Source organism: Nanorana parkeri, unplaced genomic scaffold (assembly GCF_000935625.1).
Source record: "Nanorana parkeri isolate BGI_ZX_2015 unplaced genomic scaffold, ASM93562v1 scaffold156, whole genome shotgun sequence".
NCBI lineage: Eukaryota > Metazoa > Chordata > Amphibia > Anura > Dicroglossidae > Nanorana > Nanorana parkeri.
In genome coordinates this window covers 232,871-258,745 of record NW_017306424.1, presented here as the reverse complement: position 1 = coordinate 258,745, position 25,875 = coordinate 232,871, and the positions used below count along the sequence as shown (strand labels likewise).

At 42.3% G+C, this 25,875-nt stretch overlaps 1 protein-coding gene across 1 annotated transcript in view; it reads right to left on the bottom strand.

The window, feature by feature from the left end:
- FYB (FYN binding protein) overlaps positions 1-25,875 on the bottom strand; it is a 64,922-nt gene that overhangs the window by 7,152 nt on the left and 31,895 nt on the right. The window contains exons 6-15 of the mRNA XM_018554388.1: positions 21,897-22,005; positions 20,336-20,492; positions 18,348-18,489; positions 16,224-16,240; positions 14,049-14,118; positions 12,406-12,537; positions 9,102-9,121; positions 6,556-6,613; positions 4,096-4,198; positions 521-683 (exon numbers count right to left, since the gene is read on the bottom strand). Of these exons, the coding sequence (XP_018409890.1) occupies positions 521-683; positions 4,096-4,198; positions 6,556-6,613; positions 9,102-9,121; positions 12,406-12,537; positions 14,049-14,118; positions 16,224-16,240; positions 18,348-18,489; positions 20,336-20,492; positions 21,897-22,005 (971 nt within the window). The remainder of the gene's footprint in view (positions 1-520; positions 684-4,095; positions 4,199-6,555; positions 6,614-9,101; positions 9,122-12,405; positions 12,538-14,048; positions 14,119-16,223; positions 16,241-18,347; positions 18,490-20,335; positions 20,493-21,896; positions 22,006-25,875) is intronic.

The following is a 25,875-nucleotide window of genomic DNA, read 5'->3' as shown; positions in this document are numbered from 1 at the left end:
GAGTTGGACTCAGCAAAGCGCTGAGAAACACGTTGACTGCTTTTCTTTGTTTTCCGGTTGTCATTTGTGGAATCCATAAAACATCATTATGGAGTCTAAGAACAATTGTTTGGCACCCTCACATGCTCACATACATATTGTCAATAGCAAACCTGATAGAGGTTCTCAATCTTCCTTGCTCTATCCAAAACAACATAAAATATTTTGGACTGAATTGGGCTTTTTTTTTGAACCACAGGGACTCTAGTTCCCAGTTGCTGTACTAAATACTATTGCTAATTTGGGTGTGTCTACGTTTGGCTCAGATCACACAGTCACTAATGACAGGTCCTGAACACACACACAGAAATCACTTTACGCAGCAGGCTAAAGGGGGATAGCGCAATATAAACAGACTCAGAGCATTGTTTTTGTTACGGGTGGAGCAAATCAGGAATACCTGCTTATTGCAAGCAACATGACCATGTCTTGTCATTACACAGTGAAAGGAAATTCCACCATGTGACCTTTCTGTACTTACATTTGCACTCACTATTTTTACACAGGACTGTGGAATCACTGGTATGTTGTATGACATCCAAGGTTTCTCCCGCTTTCAGAGGTAAGTCTTTGGATCCCCATTTCTTCATTGATAGATTTAACACTACCTGGACTGTGGAGAGCACTCTGATATCACCTGTGAACTGCAGAACAAAGACTGTGTTTGTTGACATTGCTGACCACAAATATAACACAATGTAACAATGACGCTCTTAGCTGAAACAGTAAACAGTTTTTATAAGAGAAGTAAGACTCTTTTTATAACTAGGGTATGAGGATACCAAACCAGTCTGTTAAAGTTGAAAAAAATCAAAACTTATGCAGTGGGGCATCGCTTTTGCGTCTAGGTTACCTTTAAATGCAGTTTTACTTACCTTATACCTCACTCCAGCAAGCTTCCTCCTCTGCATGCGACCAGTCCACCAAAGCTACTTCTCTTCATGATTCTGATGTCATCACATACAATGCAGGACCAGCAGTCCTGCATTGTAAGTGAGGATGCCAAGGGCCTGCCCACAACCCAGGGCATCAGAGGGATATCATGTATATTAATGTGCTCGTGGCTATGCTATGTGGTTGAGACATCTCAAAAACTGAAAGATCGATTATCTCAACACAAATAGTCTATCCGGTCTCCACAGTTAAAACTTGCACCAGCAAGACATTTAATTAAGGATAAACATTCTAAGGGGAATTATTCAAAACTGGCGCAGACAAAACCTGGAGCAGCTGTGCATGGCAACCAATTAGATTCACCCTTCAGTTTGTTCAGTTAAAATTTGAAAATGAAACAGAGAAGCTGATTGGTTGCCATGCACAGATGCTCTAGATTTTGCCTGCTCCAGTGTTGATAAATTCCCTTCTCTGTTTCCCAACTAAGATTTATAAATCAGGTAACATTAGTGCATAGAGGGGGTGATAGGGAATCAACCTAAACACGAAAGGAGGTGAAATGGATTGCAGATCTTTATATGATTCAACTGAAAGGTTTACATTTTTGATTGTGATTTACATTTGGTTCTTTAGTCCTTTGTTGTTATGTTTGTGTTTTTTTGCAATTCCTGGGCGAAATCAGATCAACATTAATATGGTGCTTTGGTGTGCAATATGTTGTTAAAATATATCCGCAGGTGTATTGTTTGTATGGAAATAATTAGAGATGGTAATCTGCTGTGAGAACAGATCTTACATATTTCCTGTTATCTTTAAGAGCGATTAGGAATTCCTGCTTCAGGAACTTGCTTGCTTTTTCCTGCAGCAGGAATCCCTAATAATTATTATTATTATTATTATTATACAATATTTATATAACGCCAGCAGCTTGTGCAGCGCTTTACAAAATGAGGGAGACAGTACAAGACAGTACAATTTCGGTACAATAGGGTTAGGAGGACCTTGCCTATGAGAACTTACAATGTAGTAGATCTACCTCTTACGAGGGGAAGCTGTCACCCATTCAAGTTAATGATTGTGTGACAACCACTGCATTTAAACGCTGGCACACTGCATATGATAGTATGTAATACCATTACATGCAGTTTGGAACCAATCATTACCGCTGGACGCATCAATCGTGTTGCGGGGCCTTAGACTGTACATCATTCTTGTGTTACCTAAGGAAGGATCCAGGGGGTACAAATCTGTTGTAAAGACTGTATGTGTTTTTACTTTGAATAAAAATTCATGTGATGCTGCATAAAAGATTATTTTACAAAACAACCAACAAGGTGAAAGTGAGGAGCAGCAAATAAACTAATTAGAGGGGTTTATTAAAGTTATCCTTTTAACTGATTAGGCTGTTAATCAGAGTTTAGGATATCTTTTCCCATATATGTTTATGTATTTAGTTATTGAAGGTGTTTTATATAGTGGTGACAATTTACACAGCCCTTTACATAGTGCACATGCACATCAGTCCTTGCCCTCAAGGAGCTCACAATCTAAGCTGCCTATCACACATACATACTGGGCCAATTTTAGACAGTTAACCTTCCAGCATGTCTTTTGAGTGTGGGAGGAAACTGGAGTACGCACAGGAAACCCACACAGCACATTGAGAACATGCAAACTCCTTGCAGATCTCAGTGCTGCAAGGCAGAAGTACTAACCACTCAGCCACTGATTTTTAAAACAAATAGGCAAGGGAGTAGTGATGGGCTCGATGTTCAAGCCCAACAGGAGTTTGACTCGAACATCGGCAGTTTGTGTGTTCTGCGAACACACGAACTGTCAGGGCGTTCGGCGGGCTATTCGCCCGCACAAGGCACTGTGCCTTGTGTGCCCTGATTGGCTAAAGCCTTGCACCTGACCACAGTTCAGGTGCAACACTTTGCCCAATCAGGGCACAGAGAAATGTGACTCTGCCCAATCATGACTCACCTGTTACAACTGTAAACAGTTGGGTGGAGCTAGCTGTCACTTCTAGCTTCTATCAAAATGCATCTATCAAAATGCCATTCTGCGGCGGGTGTTCGACGCAGCGACGGGACGGCGGTCGTCAAAAAATTTTTATGGCTCCCTCCCAAAATTCCTACCAGACATTAAGGGCCTGGTATGACTTTGAGGGGAAACTCTGCACATTTTTTTTTTTTTTTTTTTTAAATGGGGTCCCTACTAACATTCCTAGCAGACCTAAAGGGAGGGGGAACTGCTGCAGTAGGTTCTACACATCGTACAGATCCGCCACTTTACAGGCAGTTTAAGGGGACCTCCCCAGGCACGATATTTAAATAAATGTTTCATTTTTATTGTTACCCTTTAAGCAATGTTAAAATCACTGCTCTGTTAAAGGAGAACTATGTGGTCAGTGTTTTTCCCCATAGTTCTCCTTAGGGTAACGGGAGGACACAAACTAGCGTCCTCCCGTTACCGTAAGCTCAGTATACCGCGAGCGGTATACTGAGACGCCGCAGCCGGAGCGGATCCCGACCTGGACGTCGGGATCCGGCCAGCTGCGTGAGTGGCAGCTGGCTCTGCCTATCTAGAGGCCCATCCGTTCTGCCAGTCAGCGCTGGCAGATCGGAGCGGGGAGAGGGGAATCCAGCCCCTCCCCCTGTCCCGGCAGAGAGCTGTGACAGGATCGAGAGGTGAGCGAACCCGGTATGTGTTCGCTCACCTCCCGATCTACTGAGCCGACCTGTGACAGTCTCATGGTCACAGGTCGGCTAGAACTATGAGGTGAGTGGAAATCACTCATCTCATAGTTCTCCTTTAAAAACGGTATGGTTTAAAAGTTTATTTTTCATTGATTCATGTTCCCCTAGGGCAGTACCCGGATCCCCATACCCTTTTTATGGCCAATAAATTGCATATAAGGCTTCAAAATGGGGACATTTGATTTCAAAGTTTTACCCCCATAGACCTGCATTGAGTTTGAGTTCGAATTAAAACTTTTTTCATGGGGGTGTTCAGCCCATCACTACAAGGGAGCACTCAGCAATCATCCATAAACCAGTGCAAGCAATGTAAGAGAGATACCTCACCTTCCAATATATAGAAAGACCAGAAAATGTTTTTCAAACAATCACAAAGGCTTATGATTCACTAAAATGTTACCTTGAATTTTTTCCTGAATTCCTTCTCCTCTTTTTCCAGTCTCTTTAGAGTCTTCTGATCCTGTGACCTTCCCAAAGTGTCATTTCTTTTGCTTGTAAATAAACTAAAACAAATGAAAGTATAACTGTCATTTCTTCTACCTCAGCAAATGGTCCCATCAAATAGTATGAATGTTAAGTCTTGTCTTTCTTGTTTGTGAACGCTAGGTTAAACTAGGGTTGGCACCTTTTCTTCAAGTGGAACCTGAACACTCTAGCGCTGCACGCGGCAATTTTTCAATTTTTCGGGAGAATATAGAGGAGAGAGCGAAGAGAGAAAGCGTGAGGAGAGACAGCCGGGGAGGATGTAAGGAGACTGGCTATAGAGGATTCGATCCCAGCAATACAAAATAATATGAAGCTACATACTCTGTGTTGCTCCGGGGTGGCAGTCTGATTTCTCCATGGTCTCAAGTGGCCTGTGTGTGCTCTCGCCAGGGCTGTGTGCACTCTCAGGTGGACTCCGCGGGCTCTCAGGTGGACTCCGCGGGCTCTCAGGTGGGCTATGCGGACACTCTGGTGGGCTATGCGGACACCCTGTTGGGCTATGCGGACACCCTGGTGGGCTATGCGCACACCCTGGTGGGCTATGCGGACACTCTGGGGGGCATATGCGCACATCCTGGCAGGCTCTAAAGTGGGCTATGTGGACTTTTACCTAGCTGTGCAGACACTCAAAGTCCTTTCCAGAGATTTTAGCTGCAAAACTGTTTAAGAAAATATAAAGCAGCCAGGGGTCTCATTCAAAGTGAATTAAACTGTTGGAGGGCTGCAAAAAGGCATGAGAGAGCTACACAATTATGTCTGTTAACCACAGAGGCTGACAGCCACACACAGATTACAGATACAGATAGAGATACAAAAGCAAGCTGAAATACCTTTCCCGCTCCTAGACACTTGCAGGACTGCACCACCTTCTACAATGGGGAAGGGGTGCGGTGCCCAATTTGCATATCAATTAACCACATTATTTAATTCTATTTTTTAGTGGGGAGCCAGTAGTCCCTATTTTAATTTTGGCTACCCCTGTCTGCCTGACATGTTGTATCCGGTTCTCAGCTGCTAGGTAACCCAGACAGGCTTAAAAACCTGGACTGTCCGGGTCAATCCCAGACAGGTGGCAACCCTAGTGTCAGTTCACAGTGGTCCTAAGGGGTTATGGATGCTTGATGTACAGTATATACTGCACATATATGCCGCAGTGCAGGTTAAGGGGACCCCCCAGGCATGATATTTAAAAGAATTATTTATTATTATTGTTACCCTTTAAGTGATGTTAAAATCACTGCTTCTTTAAAAACGATACTTGTGCCAACAAAATAATCTCTTGAAGTGGATATAAAGCCATTTTTAAAAACGTTTTTAGCACTTTATTGGTTCTGGTGACCTTCGTCTTAGAGACAGAAATTGAGGAAAAATTCAACATTTTGGAGTTGTCACCAGAGTGTCACGTCACTGCTTCCCTCTTTCATTTTGAAAGCTTAATTAAATAAGCTGCAAAGATAATCTGACTGGTTACTATAGACAACTGTGCCAGATTCTGTCTGCTTCAGTTATAATAAACCCAGGAGCCATATAGCATCCTTGTCTGCTAGGACACAGATGGCTCATGCCGCCTAGTGTCTTTAGTGGCAGGGAACTAGCAACAGCATGTAATCAGCATTACTGCCTAGGATCTTTGGTTTCTAGGACACAGGTGTCTCCAGTAGGGTACAGTTGCGCTGCACACTGTAAGCTTGTAAATGTTAGTACAAGTGTTACATGCATACAATGTACAGCAAGATCCTACCTAAAATCATATGCCCCATGTGCATGAGCCTAGACCAGGGTTGGGCAACGCTGGCCCTCCAGCTGTGCCTTAATTACAAATCCCATCATGCCTCTGCCTCTGGGAGTCATGCCTGTAACTGTCAGTCTTACAATGCCTCATGGGACTTGCAGTTGCACAACAACATGAGGGCGGGAGTGGTCTAGACTAGGACCCAACAAGAGTGAAACGCGTCAGTGGGGAAGATCTGGATGGAGTGTCCCCTCTACATGTTGCAAATAAACTTTTGACAGAAAAAGGTTAGCAGTTCTATGGAACTGGCTTTGTGACACAGTCATGCTGAAAAACGAAAAGATCTTTCCCAAACATTTACCCAAAGTTGGAAAGGCACAATTGTCTAAAATGTCTTTGTATGCTGTAGAATTAATAGCACTCTTCACTGAAACCACCTGAACTTTATTATTTGGAGGATTGTTGTTCACATACATTCAACTATATTTAGTATGCCGGCAACCAGAGAGAGCCTTGTATAAGGCTGTAACAACCACTTGATGATATTGTGTTGGTTCATTTATTAAGCTTTCCTTTTCTGGTGGAAGGCCTTGAACAATAAACTGAAACCGTGAAAATGTTCTTACAGCGCATCATACTTACTTAGCTTCTAAAGGAGGAGGTGGGAAATCAGTTTCCACATCATCGTAAACATCACTTTCTGCATAAAGGAAGAATAAAGGAAAAATGACAACTAAAGAAACTGGACGGATGGGTTTTGTTTTATTCGGAGCCATGATTCACTTTTGTTAAAGTATATATTATAATGAATAACTGATATATACATGATCCATTAAAGCCAATGGAATAGAAAATCATACAGTTCAGCACACTTCATACAGTATACAGATTCCAGTCTTTGTGGGTGATAAAGGCCCCTTTCACATGGGCGTATGTTAGTAAGGTTTTGACCCATGATTAGACTGATCATAAAGGGACCACAATGTATCCCTTTGGGCCTTCCGATGTAAGTGGATATGAGTCTGTTTCCATCTGGACCCATTCAGTTTCATGGGGCCAAACACAAGAAGTTTGCTTCTGCAGACCTGACCGGATGTAGGCGCATAAAAGCATGTCTATTTACATCTTGCCCCCATAGGGATTACATGGGTCCATTTTTTCTTCCTCTACAGGATGGAGTAAAAATTGGAATGGACACGGATGTCACATGTCTGACATCTGTTTCTGTTCTGATACGACCCAGCAGGCAATCCATCTATGATGCTCTGCTGAGATGGAATGGAAGGTATGCATGTGAAATGAGCCTTAGTAACGTTGACCGAAATCGAGAACATCAAGAGTATCAAAACATCACCAGCACACCTTTGTAGCTCAAGAAGAGAACAATTTTCTTCTTTTCACAGAAAGAAAGGTGATGTTTCAGGGCCTCAACAGGACCCCTTCATCAGGGCAGAGTGGAGGGTTGGAACCTCTAAAATTATTTTTGTTGCTGTCTGCGCGTGGGAAGTCAGAAATGGAGAAGGATTTGGGGGTCATTGTAGACCACAAACTGAAAGGTAGTTTGCAGTGCCAGGCTGCTGTAAACAAAGCTAGCAGGGTCTTGCTTTGTCTAGCAGGGACAAGTCTAGCAGGGACAAGTCTATAATTTTGCCACTTTATAGATCATTGGTTCGACCTCATCTGGAGTACGCGGTCCAGTTCTGGTCACCAGTACTAAGAAAAGATGTCCTTGAGTTGGAAAAAGTCCAGCGAAGGGCAACCAAACTAATTAGGGGTATGGAGGACCAGAGCTACGAGACGAGGCTACTAAATTTAAACATGTTCACATTAGAGGTGAGGAGATTAAGGGGGGATATGATTTCCATGTACAAAATGTTTAATGGTGGTAGCAACATTAGCGATAAACTGTTTAAAATTAACTCCGTTACAAAAACTAGAGGCCACCACCTAAAATTGGTGGAAAAAAAATTCCAGCACAAGGGGCGAAGGGGGTTCTTCACAGTAAGATCAGTTAGGGTCTGGAACTCACTGCCACAGACAGTGATTTCAGCAAATAATGTGGAATTGTTCAAGAAACTTTTGGACGATTTCTTAAGGGACCGTAATATACAGGGGTACAGGTACTCCTAGAATGAGATCCTAATAGGTTGGACTTGATGGACTAATGTCTTTATTCAACCTCAAATACTATGTAACTATGTAACTATGTAATACCCCCCACCCCATATCTTATACAGGCATTACAGGGACAGGAAGTGATTACTCCAGTGGAGTCACAGGCAGGAATAAAAACCTGATATAAATTTTAATTATTTCTGACTATATCAAAAAAAAAAAAAAATGGCTTTAAAGCTCAGTCTTTAGTATTTCTAAGTGTAAAATATTTGCTGTGTGCAGCCTTCATTTTCTCCATTATAAATAATTTCCACAGTTGACAGTTCACTTTGCTGTATCTTTCTGGCCCCAGTCCATTGAGCTGGTTTGCAATGGGTGATGGGCAAAATTATGGCCATACATGTGAATGTATTCAATAAAATTGAGAAAAGTACTGTAGCCACAACATCCTATAAGAACTCATTTTAGACTATTTCGACCTAAAAAGAGGTAATTTAAAAAACAAAAATAGCAGCCATTGCTTAATCACTGTTTTTGAAGGTGCATGGAACAATCATGTAGCCAATGAAGTGTTGGAACCCATGATATGCACACGCTTATTCCAACTCTGGATAACTAGGTAGTGAAGGAATTAATGAGAACATATTTAAATACATATGAGCAATGGTAATTTCAATATTCCCATCCTAACAGATACATAATCCTGCCCCTTGTTCTTCCCATTTCCTTATTGGCCACTAAGGCCATCCTCCACACCCTGCAACCAGTGGGGAGACAGGAAGGGCAGGAATAGATAGGATAGAGAGTGACCATGACAAATGTGGTCCGTGTATTCTGTAATAAAGCATAGCTGGTTTTCAGAGTACTGGGGCTCTATATTTGTAAAAGAAGAGGCGTGCAGACACTGGTAGGTGGCTGCATTTGCTCCCCCATCAAGAGAAATACAAGGGAATGTTGAGAATGTGACTGCACTGGTAACCCTATTGTGTGTGCTACTATGATAGAGTGAAATCACAATGCATAGTTTAGTGACAGGCAAATATTAGGCTTTCGCAGCTCTTAAGGTCACTTACCAGGCATGGATGAATTTGACCTGTAAAATAAAAAGAAAACAGCTTGGATTACCAGTTGTACACATCATTTCAAGTTGTACTAACCGCCTCTCCCTTTGAATTTTACAGCAAATTCTTAACAAATGATTAATGGCAAGTGTAACTAACATGGTTCACAATCAGAAACATTTATGGGTTGCTTAAAGGGAAACTTCACCATAGAATCACACTATGAACATTAAACAGCCGTATAATGCATGGCCCTTGATAAATGCATAGCACCACGAGTGACATTTGTCTGCTCTCTGGTTGTCCAGCAATCAGCATTGGGAACTGCCAGCCATTTACAAGCAACACCATGCAACTCATGGTGTGGCTCATCCCCCCATGCTATCTATATCTTGTAATTGCAAAGCTTGACTGGAGATCCTTTCTCTGTGCCCTGATACTGTCAAAGAGTTGCATGGTGTGGTTGGTAAATGGCTAAGAGTTTCCAATGCTGGACAGGTATCAAACATGGTGGATTGCATTAATATCTTAGATCTGCTTCAGAGATATCAGTCATATTTGCACTTACCACTCCAAATCATATAGGTTTTATATAGATAATTTATATTAGAACAGAAAAAAATCACAGACATTTCAGGAGAGGAAGAGTCATTACAATATTGACACATCACAGTTAGTATAATCACAGAAATGTGTTACAGTAAGTGAATATTAGAATAGATGAGAAATAAAATGCTGTTACCGATTGTTGGTCTACTAAATTAATAATGATAATAGAAAGTTGAAGGTCAGATGTTATACTGAAAAGTTTTGTTTAAAACCTAAAGAACCCTCCGCTACCTATGCAATATGCTCTCCAAAAGACCTTCTATCCTATGGAACTCTCTACCCCAACCTGTCCGTCTATCTCCCACTCTGACTGCCTTTAGGCGATCACTAAAGACTCATCTCTTCAGGGAAGCCTATCCCACCTCGACCTAACCACTGAACCATCACTTTCTCAAACAATTCATCCCCACACAGCTACCTCCTCATGTATCACTTACTTCCCTCCCTTTTAGATTATAAGCCCTCAGGGGCATAGCCCTCCTTATCATCTTGTCTTAAATTGTATTTTGATTGTAATGTCTTCCTTATATTGTAAAGCGCTGCGCAAACTGTTGGTGCTATATAAATCCTGTATAATAATTAGGGATGCACCGATATATCGGCCACCGAAACATATCGTCCAAAAATGGCACTTTTGGCATGATGCCGAAAGTGCCATTTTCCTGCCGATACATCGGCGCATCCCTGATTTCTTTCCTCCCCGATGGGCGCTGCTCTATGTCCCAGCGGGGAGAAGAGAAAGTGACAGCCGGCCGAGCGCTGCAGGACGAGAGCGCTGTGAGCGGCCGGCGTCTCCTCCTACACCGCTCTGCCGCCTATCACAGTCCTATCCACCACTCTTCTGAGGAAGATTTTGGAGTGCCTGTGGGAATTTGTGCCCATTCGACCAAAGGAGCATTTGTGAGTTCAAGTACAGTTGTTGGATGAGAAGACTTGGTTTACATTCTGTGTTCTAATTCATCCCAAAGGTTTTCAGTAAGGTTGAGGTCAAGGCTTTGTGCAGGCCAATTGAGTTTCTCCACACCAAACTATGTGTTTATGGAGCTGGCTTTGAGCACAGGCGCACTGTCATACTAGAGCAGAAAAGGACCTTCCCCAATCCGTTGCCACAAGGTTGGAAGCCCATAGTTGACTACAATGCCTTTAAATGCTATAGTGTTAAAAGTACCCTTCACTGGAAACACCAGTAAGCTGTAAATGAGAAGGAAAATATATAGCTTGCTTTTAGTTTTATCTCATTCTGTACTTGCAGGAAAAACACTGCAAATAAGCATCTAAAACACTAAATTTGTATGTACTTTTACCTTACTTTTTCTGAGTTGGTGACAGGGTCTCTTTAATGACCTTTATTATATCCCAGATGTGATACTAAGGAAGTTTTTTTGACAAAACAAAATGGAAAATCATTTTAAATAATGATCCAATTGCTGATCTTCATCTAAAGGATTTCCCTAACTATCACAAAATCATGCATGCTCACGGAGCTGGTATTAATCATTGTCCAATAACAACAATAATGCAGGTTTGGCTTAAAAATTATATTCTGCACTTTCCAGATTTTTACAGATAGTGAATCAGTGGGGTCGGCAGCAGCCTATAGTTGCTCAATCAAAATTACTACTATTGACTAGCTACTTTCCAGAAGCATTCCATATTATTGTGTCAGCTAAGGCAGTGCTAAAATGTCCCACCCCTTGCTGGCACAAAACCCCACCTCTGAGGTGCTAAACCTCATCTCTCATCACCCCTGCCAATACAGATACTATGATCATCTGAAATAGAATGCAGACAATCAGATTCCCCTGGGCAGAGGCTAAAGCCCACTGTGCATCCAAAACTGCTAGTTTGCAACTTAACTATAGATCAGGTTAACCAACATACACCCAGGTATTCCAGGCTTCTTAGTTCTTATAAGCATAGGATATAGAAACTCTAGATTCCTTGCAATATGACTTGGAAGTAAAGTTCTCGCTAGCTCAGTTAATTGTTTTAAAAAAAAAACATCTGGATGTATTCTTAAATGCACAGAATATTACTGGATATTGAGTTCTTTTAGGTATATTAGGCATCAGAGATTGTTGATCCAGGAAATATCCGATTGCATTATGGGCTCAGGAAGGATTTTTTTCCCCCTGTTGGAGCAAATTGAACAATGCTTTATAGGTTTTTTTTGCCTTCCTCTGGATCAACAGGGGGTAGCTGTGGGCATAGCGTTCTGTTTAGGCTTTTCTTCTCTTTTTTTTTTCTCCGTATCTCTAAAGGTTGAACTCGATGGATTTGTGTCTTTTTTCAACCTGACTAACTATGTAACTATGTAACCAGTTAGGTGATGGTGAGGTTAAATTATGTCACTGCTCCAAACAAAAGTACTTTCTCATAAATTGATGGTAAACACGCAGATATCTAATCTGTATATATATATATATATATTATACATACACCCTTATCCTGTTTTTTAAACATGTTCTCTCTTATTGGAATGTGGCACCCTGTTCCTGAAAATTCCCCTTGTTGTAACAGCATTGAGTCACTCTTACAGTTAGACAGTGATCAGGTGAATTTGGTTAATCTTTGACAGAGAAGCAAATGATTAATGGCAGATTGGATCGTATTGATTGGGAACAGTAGCATTGTTATATCAATGAATTAGTGCAGCCTGATTGCTGCAAGCAGAGGTGCCGTCAGTTTTAAGGCTTTATCATCTTACAAAGCAAACTCGCTTTCTTCATTATCTTCAGGCTCAGTTTTTTCGGATACATTTTTCTGCTTGAGTTGGGTCCCCTTCCGCTTCTTAAACCAGGACCAGGTGCCGCTTCTCTCTTCCTCCTGCGGTACAGAGCTTTGCAGTGTGTAGAGTGCACCGTTCAGTTCAGAAATTCACATTTCAAGTGATTTAGCAACAATACAAAACCAACTGAGTCATTTCCTAAACAGGTACAACCACTTCCTACTTCTTAGATCTCATGGGGAGGGTAATGGGCAAGCCTGTTTTTGAGTCCTGTTGACCTGTCCCATATTAGGGAGTTTCACTTTCCGGCTGGAGTTATCATATACTCAAATTTGAAGTCCAGGCAAATGTAAAAAACACAGTTCAGTTATGTATTCATCACAGAAATAAATGAATACATGTACATGTAGTTTTATGTATGGCTAGTGTATGTATCTACACTTATTTTGGTATCAGCCTTCTCCCAGATAGCAAGCAATTGAGCTGCAAGTTTGAAAATGACTTGCTAAACTATTGCAGACTTGCCAAGCTTCACAATTTTGTTGCACAACTCTTGCTAAGACCTGCAGGACTCTTGCTGTAGACTTGCCAAGCAAATTTGCTACAAATTCAAAAAGTGTCTACTAGAACTTGTGCTGCAAGTGTTCTGCAAGTCTACAACTTGCCAGGAATATGTGCAGCAAGTTAACAAAAATTACAATTTCACCCTGCCACAAGTTTGTAGCAAGTTATCCTTGCTATGTGGGTTACCTCCCTTGCAGGAGAGGGAGTGGCAGCACCAGTGGCCAATCAGGTGTGCGACATGCCCCTGTTGATAAGGAACATGCTGACTGAAGGAGAGAGTAGTATGAGCAGAGGGTTAAGCTTATTAGTGTACTGCTGCTCCATTGCTGTTCAATCACAAGTTGGAAGCAGATAGGTGACCTATTTGTACTGCTTAACTTCATTAAAGGAAAATTAGACCTGGTTCTGCTGTCTGGTAGGACTGTGTAGATCTCAGGGCAGGGGATGAACAGTCTAATTAGTGACACTGGGTAGGTGGGGCAGGACTAAGGCCGGTCAGGTGTGCTGCAGTGCACACAAGCTAATAAGGAACATGCTTACAGAAAGGAAAAGCAGAGAAATGACCTCATTGCTCCTTTTTTACGGTCCAGTCACAGGATGGGAACATGGAGGTGACAGAGCTTACGGTCCAGTCACAGGCAGAGGACAGGCAGGTGTCAGAGCTGTATTAATTAACTGCAGTAGAGAAAATCTGTATTTGCTGTGTTATGAGGCTGTGTAAAACTCAGGGCTGGATGGACTGAAGTACAGCCCAGTGGTAAATCTAGCATTTGCCTGGAATTCACCTTTAATGTTATAGAGTATGCAGCAGGAGAAGTGACACTCCTTGGCAGTTTACGCAGAGCAGAGAATTGCAAGACATCTTTAGGATGGAGTTTCTGAGAAACATGAGAATTCAGTATTTACTAGATGCAAAAATGAACCATATCTGGTATTTCATACACCTGACTAGTTGCAATAGCAGCAAATGACAGGAAAAACTATCTTGTGCTGAGTTATCAAAATGTTATATATAGCGGCAGCTTCATTATTTTTGCTAATGTACACAGAATACATACCTGTCAGGGGGATCGTCATCAACTCCATCATAAATGTCATCATCATCATTACTTGGTGGAGGTGGGAAGACTAGGCAAACAAAATATCAAGCGTTAACTCAACACTATTTTCATTGAAAATATTTCTACAAGATGTTATTACTTTTATTAGCCAGGAAACCCTTATCTGTAAAATTGGTTTCACTTTATAACTTGGGGGCTTACTTCCTTGACTTTAGGGCTAAGACTCTTCAGCTGACAACTCCCCCGTCCATTAAAGGAGAACTATGAGATGAGTGATTTCCACTCACCTCATAGTTCTAGCCGATCTGTGACAATGAGACTGTCACAGGTCGGCTCAGTAGATTGGGACGTGAGCGAACACATACCGGGTTCGCTCACCTCTCGATCCTGTCACGGCTCTCTGCCGTGACAGGGGGAGGGGCTGGATTCCCCTCTCCCCGCTCCAATCTGCCAGCGCTGACTGGCGGAACGGACGGGGAGGGGGCGGGTACAGCTGGCTCTGCCTCTAGATAGGCAGAGCCAGCTGTCACTCACGCAGCTGGGCGGATCTCGACGTCCAGGTCGGGATCCGCTCCGGCTGCGGCGTCTCAGTATACCGCGAGCTGTAGCTCGCGGTATACTGAGCTTAGGGTAACGGGAGGACGCTAGTTTGTGTCCTCCCGTTACCCTAAGGAGAACTATGGGGAAAAACACTGACCCCATAGTTCTCCTTTAAGAAGTCTCAGCGGAAGATGAAGAAGCTTGTTAAACCCCCAAAGGGACCCAATGCCCAATTTACTTGGTCCGATTCAAATCTGGGCATGTGTTGCTGAGCAGCATTGGTCCAATTCAAAACTATGAAGGCTTTGCTGAGCAGCATTGTCCGATAGTTCAACCCCACACCACCGCCACTATCCGACAATGCTGGATGAGTGACACTGCTATTCTAACTAGGGTTGCCACCCGTACGGGTTTCACCCGTACAACTCGGGTTTCACCCGTACAACCCGGGTTTCACCCGTACAACCCGGGTTTCCTATACTGTACAAACAAATTGCCGTGAAGCGCTATAGTGTTCGGGTTTGGCCTGAAGAAAAGGTGGCAACCCTAATTCTAACTGACAGCACAGAGGAAAAGGGGAGTAACAGGCAGTGCACACAAAGTCCGTACTCCTCTTAAAGCTGCCAGACTGAACATCTTTAGTTATGCATCGGGTAAAGATTTGAAGCTGGCTGACGTTTAGGGTGCTTCAAGATTGCAATTTGACACAGACAGGTAATATTTGCAAAAATATACCATCAATGGTGACCCCATGGGGGTGATTTACTAACCTAAACACACGCACGCACTAGGTGCGTGTGATTTTTACACAGCAAAGCGTATTTATCAACCAAAAAGTCTCTAAAAGCATATTTCCACTAATGCCATATATGGAAAAATCATGCACATGATGCATATATAATGCTGCTTCACAGTTTAGACAAAAATGGTTAGCTCATGCATTTACATTCCTGCATTCATCAACGCAAGCAACACAATGTAGAGCTAATTTACACAACATCACCTTGCAATTCAGGGCAGGGCTTTGCACAACACACCTGCTGGGTGTGTACACACTACAAAGGTGTTTAGATTCCACCCATAGATCATGCTGGGAGGGAACACACTACAGAGGTGTATACATGTTCTTGGTGTGTTTATAAGGTTAGTAAATCAACCCCCATATGTCTTTGATGACAGGTTTCAATTTAGGATATAAGTGAGCACATCACAAGAAATAGCAATTGGAAGAGCTGGATGGAGCTTGTACATGCAGGAACCAGATACAGAAAAGCATCCAGCACTCATGTTATCCACTGCAAACATGCCAGAAGAAGGATATATGCTTATGGCCTGGAACTGCTCAACCAGTGCCTGGAACTTATAAAAGTCACGTCTGGGTTTTTAAAAAGCCACACCTAATGAGGACATGGACACTAAACTCTGTGTTTGGAGGCCATTTGGTGTGCGTGGAAACCCCCTATGAAGTTCCCCCTTTCTGCGCCCTATAGATAGGAACAGTAAGCTGTGTGTGGAGCAGTGCCAACACCTTATCAGCTTGCATTCTACCATTCATGTTATGGTTCTATACCCGAAGTTGTGTAATGAGTGGTATCGTTGACTGGCTTTTTCATACAAGCATATTATACTTACACGAGTTTCCGACAGATCTGTGAAATAAGAGAGAAAATAAAGACAGTTGAGATGTATTACTGTTCTTAGACATACACCTTATTCAATAATGAGCCATATTCAGTGCTTTGTGTGTGGTGGAATGCATATGTAAACTTGTACATAATAAACTTGTACATAATATGCAAACACCTAAGGCTTTATTATCTAAGGCTCATGGCCCGATGTATATTTCCTGCCCCCAGGCCAGCTTTATTTCGCTACATCACTTCTACCCCAATTGCTCAGCTTTCGGCCGAAGCTACGGCCAGATCCTTCGGCAGCTTTGTGAATAGACCCCTTAGTTATTATAGGTATTTATAGAGGGCTGGCAATTTATGCAGCACTTTAAATACTGCATATTTACTACAATCCCTCACTCAAGGAGCTGTGACTGTGAATGTTCATGTACAATGTTATAGAGGTGTCCTTACCCCACTAATGTATGGTTTTCTTTTTCAGATTGAGTGATTAGAACCATGAATCTGCGGCTAAAACAATGAGCTGTGATTGAATTTCTGGCGAAAGAGGGTTGCCCACTTAAGGAAATCCATAATCAGCTAAAGAATGTTTATGGGGACGCTGTAGTGGACGTTAGAAATGTGGTGAAGATGTTTCAAGAATGAGAAACTGAAATTCCACTACAGAGTCCCCATAAACATTCTTTAGCCGATTATTAGCCAGATATTAGGGTTGCACACCTAAGGAAATCCATAATCGGCTAAAGAAAATTTATGGGGACACTGTAGTGGAATTTCAGTTTCTCATTCTTAAAACTTCTTCACCCAATGTCGCACATTGCTAATGTCCATTACAGCGTCACTATTAACATTCTTTAGCCAATTATGGATTTCTTTCACCAGAAATTCAATCACAGCTCATTGTTTTAGCCGCAGATTCATGGATAAGGACACCACTATAACATTATACATGAACATTCACAGTCACTCTAATTGGTCTCAAATTACAGACATGGGGGCATTACCTTTTTGATTGACCCTCGTATATCTATGAAAAACAGATATATGAAATTAGCTTAAAAACATATAGGCTGAAATAAAAACAAACACAATTCACCCAAATCCATTTGAGTTTGTTCAAAAGCCATGTTTCCTTAACCATGGTACATGGTGTGCAGTGGCGTAACAACCGGTGCACTGACCCTAGGCGTAAAGCTGAAGGGGGGCGCCAGCCGAAAATGGCACTTTTGGCTAAATGCCGAAAGTGCCATTTTCCTGCCGCTTTGTCGGCGCAGCCTTGATTTCTTTCCTCCCCGCCGGGCGCTGCTCTTTGTCCCAGCAGGGAGGAAAAAAAGTGACAGCCAGCCGAGCGCTGCAGAAGGAGACCGCCTTGAGCGGCCGGTGTCTCTCCTCCCACACCGCTCAGCCGCCTATCACAGTCCGACAGAGCGGTGTGGGGGTGGAGACAGCGCTGTCACAGGAGGCTGGGTTCTCCTCTCGCTCTGCTCACTCAGCCTCCTGTGACAGTGTGTGTCAGAGAGGAGAGCAGGCTACATACACTCAGTGATCAGCGATCAGTGATTGTTTGTAGATAATTGAGGATATGGTATGGTTACTATATCCTCAATTATGAATGAATGGGAGTGATCTATATCCGATCCTGTTCATTCATAATTGTGGTTATAGTAAACATACCATGTTATCAATGAACAGGAACACTCAGAGGATTCCTGTTCATTGATAACAGAGGATACAGAAAAAGAGATTAAGGACTCTGTGTTCTCAATCTCTTTTTCTATTTTAAAAGGGAAATATCAGAGGTCTGTTTGGCCCCCTAATATTCCCTGAAGCCCCTAAAAGTAAAGTAAATAATACAAATATTTGCAAAAAAAATTCTGCCCCGGGCGCCCATAACTCTGGTTACGCCACTGATGGTGTGGTACCATTTCCATACTTTTGTGAGGGTTGATCAGCTTTTTTTTGCCTGGAGTTCTACTAAGCCAGAACAGTACAGAAATATACCTTATTCATTAGATCACAGCACCTGAGACTCCAGCAGCACTGAATCTTCATTGAAATAACTTAGAGGAGAGTTCATGTATGATTAGTGAATCAAAGAGTAAGAGCTTTAAATTGTGGTTCTTACTTGCTGGTGGGATCATCCTCTCCAACATCATCATAAATATCCTGGTCTGTATCTGGTTTCACTGGAGTGGGCTTGGTTACTGTTTTTCTTCTCCTTAGTGAATCATAGTCAACTATCACCATTGTTGTTTTGATGTAACCATCTGAAAACATAAAACAATTTTGTAAGGGTAAAACCTCTATATGTGGCATTACGAAATTGGACTATACCAATCTTTTAGAAGTATGTGGCAATGATGATGTCTAAATCTTTGCTTATTATTACAAAGGGGACTCAGAAGATAAGTCCTGTTAACTCGGATGAAATTCGAGCAGTGTGTGGCCCAATGAGCATCCATTCATTTAATAAAAGTACATTTTTCAATCAACTTTTTGTTGAAGGAGCAGCGTAGAAAATTATTGGAGTTCAGGTATTCTGACAGTGACAGAGCTAAACGAGAAAAAAGACTAATGTATGGCCAGCTAGTTTATGAAATAACACACACACACACACACTTTCTGCCTTCCAAATATCATCTGCATCTGTTTCCAACAAAACATTGGTTTACTGATTATGGAGACATGCAAAGAACAGGAAACCATAGCAACTGCTCAGCAAAACCTTTGTGTACCGAACTTAAAAAATATGATGTCTGATTGGTTGTTTGGGATTGAAGACTTGGAGGTGATGTGTTAAGCCCGTGACTCACTGCATGCGAAGCCGTGCAGAGCGAAGCAAAGCTGTCAGGCACGGAGCTTCGCATGCAATGTGTGAGCGTAACGCAGCCAGATAATTGATAGCATCTTCAGCCAATCGGCTCGCGCGTAACAAGCGGATGGAGTTTGCATTGTGACGTGTGGGTTTATATGCACGAGCCGATTGGCTTAAGATTACATTTTTCATCTCGGCGCGCTTAACTATGCGAGCTCTCGCGAGCTGACGTGTCGGGTAGAAAATTACATGACACACTGCACGCGAAGGCAGCACACCACCGCTCCGCGCTGCTTCGCGTGCAGTGTGTCACAGCCTTTATGAATCAAGGAAGTTTTAGTGATGGAGAAGGAAAAGCCAAATGTTGAGATTTGTAGATTAGCCACTAGGGGGAGCTCCCAGTGGCTCAGTGCAATCACTTTTTTGTGAGGCAGAGATGAGTGTGTAATGAACAAATATGGCTACTCCCATGTAATTACAACTATAATCAGAAACAAGATTTCCTTAGTATATCATTTTTTTTATACTAACGGTATCTAAAAAAACATTGAAAGGACTATACATTCGCTCATTCAGGGTCTACTTATTAATGCTTAATGCAAGATTCCCTGATTTTTCTGATTAGATTCCATAAGAAATTTGAAATCTGGGTGAAAGTTGTGTAAGTTTGTGAAAACAATATGAATAGATCCCTAAAGTATTGCTAAAGCACTGTCAGTTTTTTTATTTGGTGTCCCTGAATGACCTCCACTTCCTGTCCTGTAAGCACAATGAAAAGTAGCAGGAAATCTCTGAAAAACAAGGGAAATCAGCTTTTACACAGTTGTCACTAGAACAAGTGTCCCCAGTGGAAGATTTTCCCTCGATTTCTGTTCTGGTGACAGCTAAAAATGTTTAATTTCCAGTTTCTCTCTCTCTCAGTGACAATGGTCACCAGTACAAATGGGGAGAGTAAATCTTCCCAGCGGAGAACACAGACAGCAATAAAAACCCAACAGAAGATCAGTCTGTGGGTTGAAAGAAAAAAAATGAATAGATTCCCTCATCCATGCCAAATAGCGTAGATGGAGTAGTCTTCCCTACCTGCTATTGTATTCAGGAAGCCGCAGGACTCACAGCTGTCTGAATAGCTGAATAACGACTGCATCTGATTGGCTGCGGCCACAACTTTCCACCCCAACAGGGCCACCCTTGACATGAATTGTAGATGATTTAATAGAAATCAGGCCAAATTCGAGCCTTGTATAGTCAGCCTTAGGTTAGTTTGATGATAAACGGATGACTTGACATATACTCACAGGTTCCATTCATTCTACCCAGCCATTTTCCTTCAGGGTTATCAGTAACACGTATTACTTCAATCTGATCACCGTTCTTGAAAGAGAGTTCATTTTTACCACCTTTGTGGTCCATGCAGGCCTTGGCATGATGAATAACCTCAACCTTCTCTGTTAACTGTGGAGATAAAGAGCATAACCAATAATGTGTATTCAAACTCAAGATATTGCAGCTTACCAGTGCGCTAATGTGCATTCTTTATTTTTTTCAGGCTATTTTGACTTTATTTTCACCTGGTGATCCTGCCAGTAACACACTTGCTGTGCTAGATTGACAGCACTCACTTGCCGTACTGTATCTATGAAGGAGCAGCATTGTCACTCATGATCGAAATAAAAACCCTTTACCATCTCCTCATCCTGATAACACAGAGGGGAGCATATGTATGTTCTAGTGTTCAAGAAGTCAACATTTGCATAAGATGTAGGGTTGCACAGATACCAAGTACAGTACTCGGTACAAGTAGAAGTACAGATACTTTTCCAGCTCCAAGACTAGACCAGAGAAAAATGCAACATTAGAAGGCAGCTGTCATTTGTAAGGAGCACACGGAGCTCCTGGGATTTGTACATCTCTGTTTTAATGTAGGATTTTGTTTTTATAAATATAAATAAAGGGATGCACAGATACCAGTTTTGCGAGTACGAGTACTGGTACTTGCCCAGTGCTTACAAGTACGAGTACTGATACATTTTTGTTTATTGCCATGTGACAGTTTTTCTAAAACAATACAGACTAATGATTTCAGGACAGTGGTGGAGTGCCAGAGCCAGGTCCCAGCTGCAACCTCTGCAACCCCGGTAGTTCTCATGAAAATGCCAAGTATCGGCACTGGTACTCGAAAAGTATCTGTGCAACCCTAATAAGAAGTATGGGAGGGCCACAAAGTGTTCAATTTTTTATTGTTTTATATCCTGTGTTCCCATTGGGGAAATAAACATTCACTTCTTGTGTTTCTCCAGAACAATAGGTGAAGGGAAATCCCTTAATGTGGTCACCAGTTACAGCCGGAATAATCCCAGCACAGTTGTTCCAGTGACAACTGTCAAAGGCAGGCCCGGATTTCCCACAAGGCCACCGAGGCCAGGCCTCGGGGCGGCAGAGCGCAGAGGGCGGCAGCGGTGACCTTGTGGGAAGTTGCGGGCTCTCCCTGGTCAAAGGTAGCATTTGCTCTCACTTTGTTACTTTGGGCTCACTTCCTGTTACTGTATGTCATTGGGGAAAAAGTGTGTGTGTGTGGGGGGGACTTGGGGATCTTCTCAAAGGGGACCCAGATATGAAAATAATTTGGCTGTAGTTTTACTTAAAAGTGATTGCAATTAATTTCCCAGATCAAGTTTATCCAGTCTCTATGCTGCACTAAAGAACACTATGGCAACTTTACTCTGCTTCCAACTACTGTACCCTTTTCCACCAAAACCCCGGAATTGTATACACAGAATTATTCTCTTTTTTTTCCTAGTTATTCTGGGTTTGTATACACAGAATTCTTCTTCTTGTTAAAGCAGTTTATAAGTGCACCTTAAATTTCTTTCGTATCTCTTGTTCCTTCTTTTCTTTTTCTCTTTGCTCTTTCTTGGCTTGCTCCAGTAGCTTTTTCCTCTTCTTTTCATCTTTCTCTTGTTCTTTCCTACAGTGAATACAGTGATGAAAATGTGAAAGTTATGTAACTGGAACACTAAAGCCATATATTTAAAAAAAAACTCTTCTGTTCAGTTATACATTCATTCAAAATAAATAAATGTCACTGCAGGGATGGTTAATTGGGGACCTACTGTATCTTAAAGGAGAACTATGAGGCGAGTGAAAATCACTCAGCCTCATAGTTCTAGCTGACCTGTGACAATGAAACTGTCACACGTTGGCTCAATAGATTGGGAAGTGAGCAAACACATACCATCGCTCGCTCACTTCTCGATCCTGTGCCTGCAGAGAGCCGTGACTGTCACTCACGGCTCCCTGCAGGGATTCCCCCTCCCCTGTCCGATCCTCCAACGCTGACTGTCGGAATGGACGGGGGAGGGGGTGGGTACAGCTGGCTCTGCCTCTAGATAGGCAGAGTCAGCTGTCACTCACGCAGACAGTATTGTCGGGATCCGTCCCGGCTGCGGCGTCTCAGTATACCGCGAGCTGTAGCTCGCTATATACTGAGCTTTGGGTGACGGGAGGACGCTAGTTTGTGTCCTCCCGTTACCCTTAGGAGAACTATGGAGAAAAGCACTGACCCCATAGTTCTCCTTTAATATTACATTTCCACCACCGCCTGCACTCCAAAAATCAGACTGAGGCCGGGAGTGCCAGCATTGTGAGCCAGATCTTGTGGTCACTGGCTCTGGCCAGCTCCCTTCCACCGTCACTGGCTCTGGCCTGCTCCCTCCCAATGTCATAAGTGATGGTGCTCCCTCCCACCATCACTAACCCTGGCCTGCTCCCTCCCACTGTCACTGGCTCTGGCCTGCTCCCTTCCACCGTCACTGGCTCTGGCCTGCTTCATTCCACCGTCATTGGTTCTGGGCTGCTGACCCCACTGTCGCTGTCTCTGACCTGCTCCCTCCCACCCTCACTAGCCCTGGCCTGCACCCTCCCACTGTCACTGGCTCTGGCCTGCTCCCTTCCACCTCTTATGCTTTACCATTGCTTCATCACCGTGTTAAACAAAATCATTAACCAAAAACAAAGTGTAAGAAAAAAGTAGTTAGTCAGAAACAGAGGAAGCAAAATATGTTGATTACATTTTCCAGAAACAATACTATGCTCATATGTTGCGCTAGGTATTAGTAATAACTTAATTCCACCAACAGTTGTAAACTATGCCTGTGCAGTGAATGCGATGATAAAAAAAAGAAGAAATTATAAAAACATAAGTATCTTTTGTTCACTCTGTGTGTCAATCCTTTGTGTAAACTCTGAGATATATCTCTGTGGGTGAGTGGCTCGCCTGTGTTCCTCCACTCAAACCAAAGAGTATGTATATAAATGAAGTGGGCAAGTTATTTATTTTCAAACATCAAAAAACTCCACTCCGTGAACAAATAAACATGAATCAATATTCTCTCATATACATTGCAATGTGAATTCTGTAACTTTAAGAAACATTTAGTGTCATGGGCTAAGGCTAATATGTACAAGCTATAGCCTATAAGTGACCAGTGATCAATAAGCCCATGTAGATGAATAAAAAAAGGGGTATCAGTGGTGGTGGAAGCCCCCTAGAATGACAGGAATATCAGGATCTTCCAGAAAAACAATTCCGTGTCAAATGAAATCCGGCAGGGTCCTCATATACGATCAGTCCCTGTACAGACATATAGGGGTTGATTTACTAACCTTATAAACACACCATGAACGTGTATACACCTCTGTAGTGTGTTCCCTCCCAGCATGATCTATGGGAGGAATCGAAACACCTTTGTAGTGTGTACACACCCAGCAGGTGTGTTGTGCAAAGCCCTGCAATGAATTGCAAGGTAATGTGGTGTAAATTAGCTCTATGTTATGTTGCTTGCGTTGATGAATGCAGGAATGTAAATGCATTAGCTAACCATTTTTGTCTAAACTGTGAAGCAGCATTATATATGCATCATGTGCATGATTTTTCCATATATGGCATTAGTGGAAATATGCTTTTAGAGACTTTTTGGTTGATAAATACGTTTTGCTGTGTGAAAATCACACACACCTGGTGCGTGCGTGTGTTTAGGTTAGTAAATCACCCCCATAGACTCAAACCGTTCTGTGTATCATCTCCGTCCCTGGTTGATAGACTATGAGGGGAGTTTGTACTCAACTGTCCTCTTGGATTTCGCCTAGGGTGCCAAAGGTGGATAGAGTTGGGATAGTCTCTCAATGATTAGTTACGCTGTGGTACAAATTTCGTCTCCACTCCTTGCATCAAGCCAAAACCGAGCTGCACGCCAATCTCTCCTTCCCCTCCGTTTAACCCTTCTTGCACCTCAGGTGCAGCATTGGCAGTCAGCTGGGGTTGTTAGAAACAGCAGTGGGGAGGGAAACAGAAAGGTGCCTCTAATGAAAATTGCTAAGTGTAGCAATTTTAAACCTTTCTGGCGAGCCACTCACCCACAGAAATATATCACAGAGTTTACACAAAGGATTGACACACAGGGTGAACAAAAGATACTTATGTTTTTATAATTTCTTCTTTTTTTATCATCTCATTCACTGCACAGGCATAGTTTACATATCAGCATAGTATTGGATTCATGGTTTGTTACACATTGTTGCAGCTGGTAATCATTGCCTAAATTGTTTCTCCCAGCGCAACTTTTTGTTCATCAGTATTTTCCAGAAACAGTTGCACTATATGATCATTTGATCTATGGGCAATCATTTTCATCAAAAGGGAGGATCCATCCTCTAGAAAATCTTATCAAATTTTTTTTTTCTGTTGTGTTCTGTGTAATTATGTAACTTTCCTTGCAATCTCTATGCAAGATCCATTTTTTTGTCTTTGTCTCATCCTCTAGTCCAATATGTTCCAGTCCTAGTCCCAATCCAACTGCCTGATGCAACATCGGGGCCAAAAAGGGAAACCTTGGGGGTTTTATTAAAAGTTGAAGACTGCTGGAAGCACTTGCCATCATACTGCTTCCCCCCTGCCATACGGCAAATCCAGACAGGTGACACCCTACTCCCCCACTTTAGCTTTGCAACATCCAATGTCACATCTAACCCTCCAGTCCACTTTTTGGTCATTAACTTGGTAACATCATACTGTTCATTCACGTGCACAAAAAAAGGAGATTACACAGGAAGTCAAAGTTCCAAGTTTCTAGCTAAACCAGGAAATATGTAGCTTTTTTCCCCCAGCATTTCCACTTTAATGATCAGAAAGAAGGGGATTGGATAAATCTATCAGCAGAAAGCCACTATGATATCTTTATAAAACTGGCCCACAGGATCTAACAACAGCGCAGTTCAGGTAAGTTCTGCTTTTATAGCCTAACATGATTATAACTACTACTATGAGGGACCCTGTCATGTGAGAATTATGGAGTCTGTCATTGCCAGTTCTCTAGCTATCATTCTGAAACTTTGTGTTCAATGCTTTCCGAGTCACTGACTCAAATCAACGAGAGATAAGGAATCTGACACTGACACTTTTCTGACACTCATTTATTTAGAATGTTTGTTCTTATTCTGTGGCTCAAATGTACTAAAGTTGAACTCCAGCTAAAAAAATAAAATGTGATAGTTTAAATAAAAAAGCAGCTTTTGCAGCAAAACTTTAATCAGGAACTGTGCCCTGCAGCACTTCTTATGCACCACAAGATGTCCTCAGTCTTCTGGGTTGAATGATGGCCAGTAACACTTCCTGTGAGCAATGTGTGTCATGGACCCGTCATTATGTAGACTGGGCTCAGAATATCACTGCAGTGCATAATTAGTGCAGCAGTAAGGACCACTCACCACCAGCACCGGAAAGAAGAGGAATGACCAGTGACATCACTAGATTGGCCAGAAGACCCTTGGAATTAAAGTA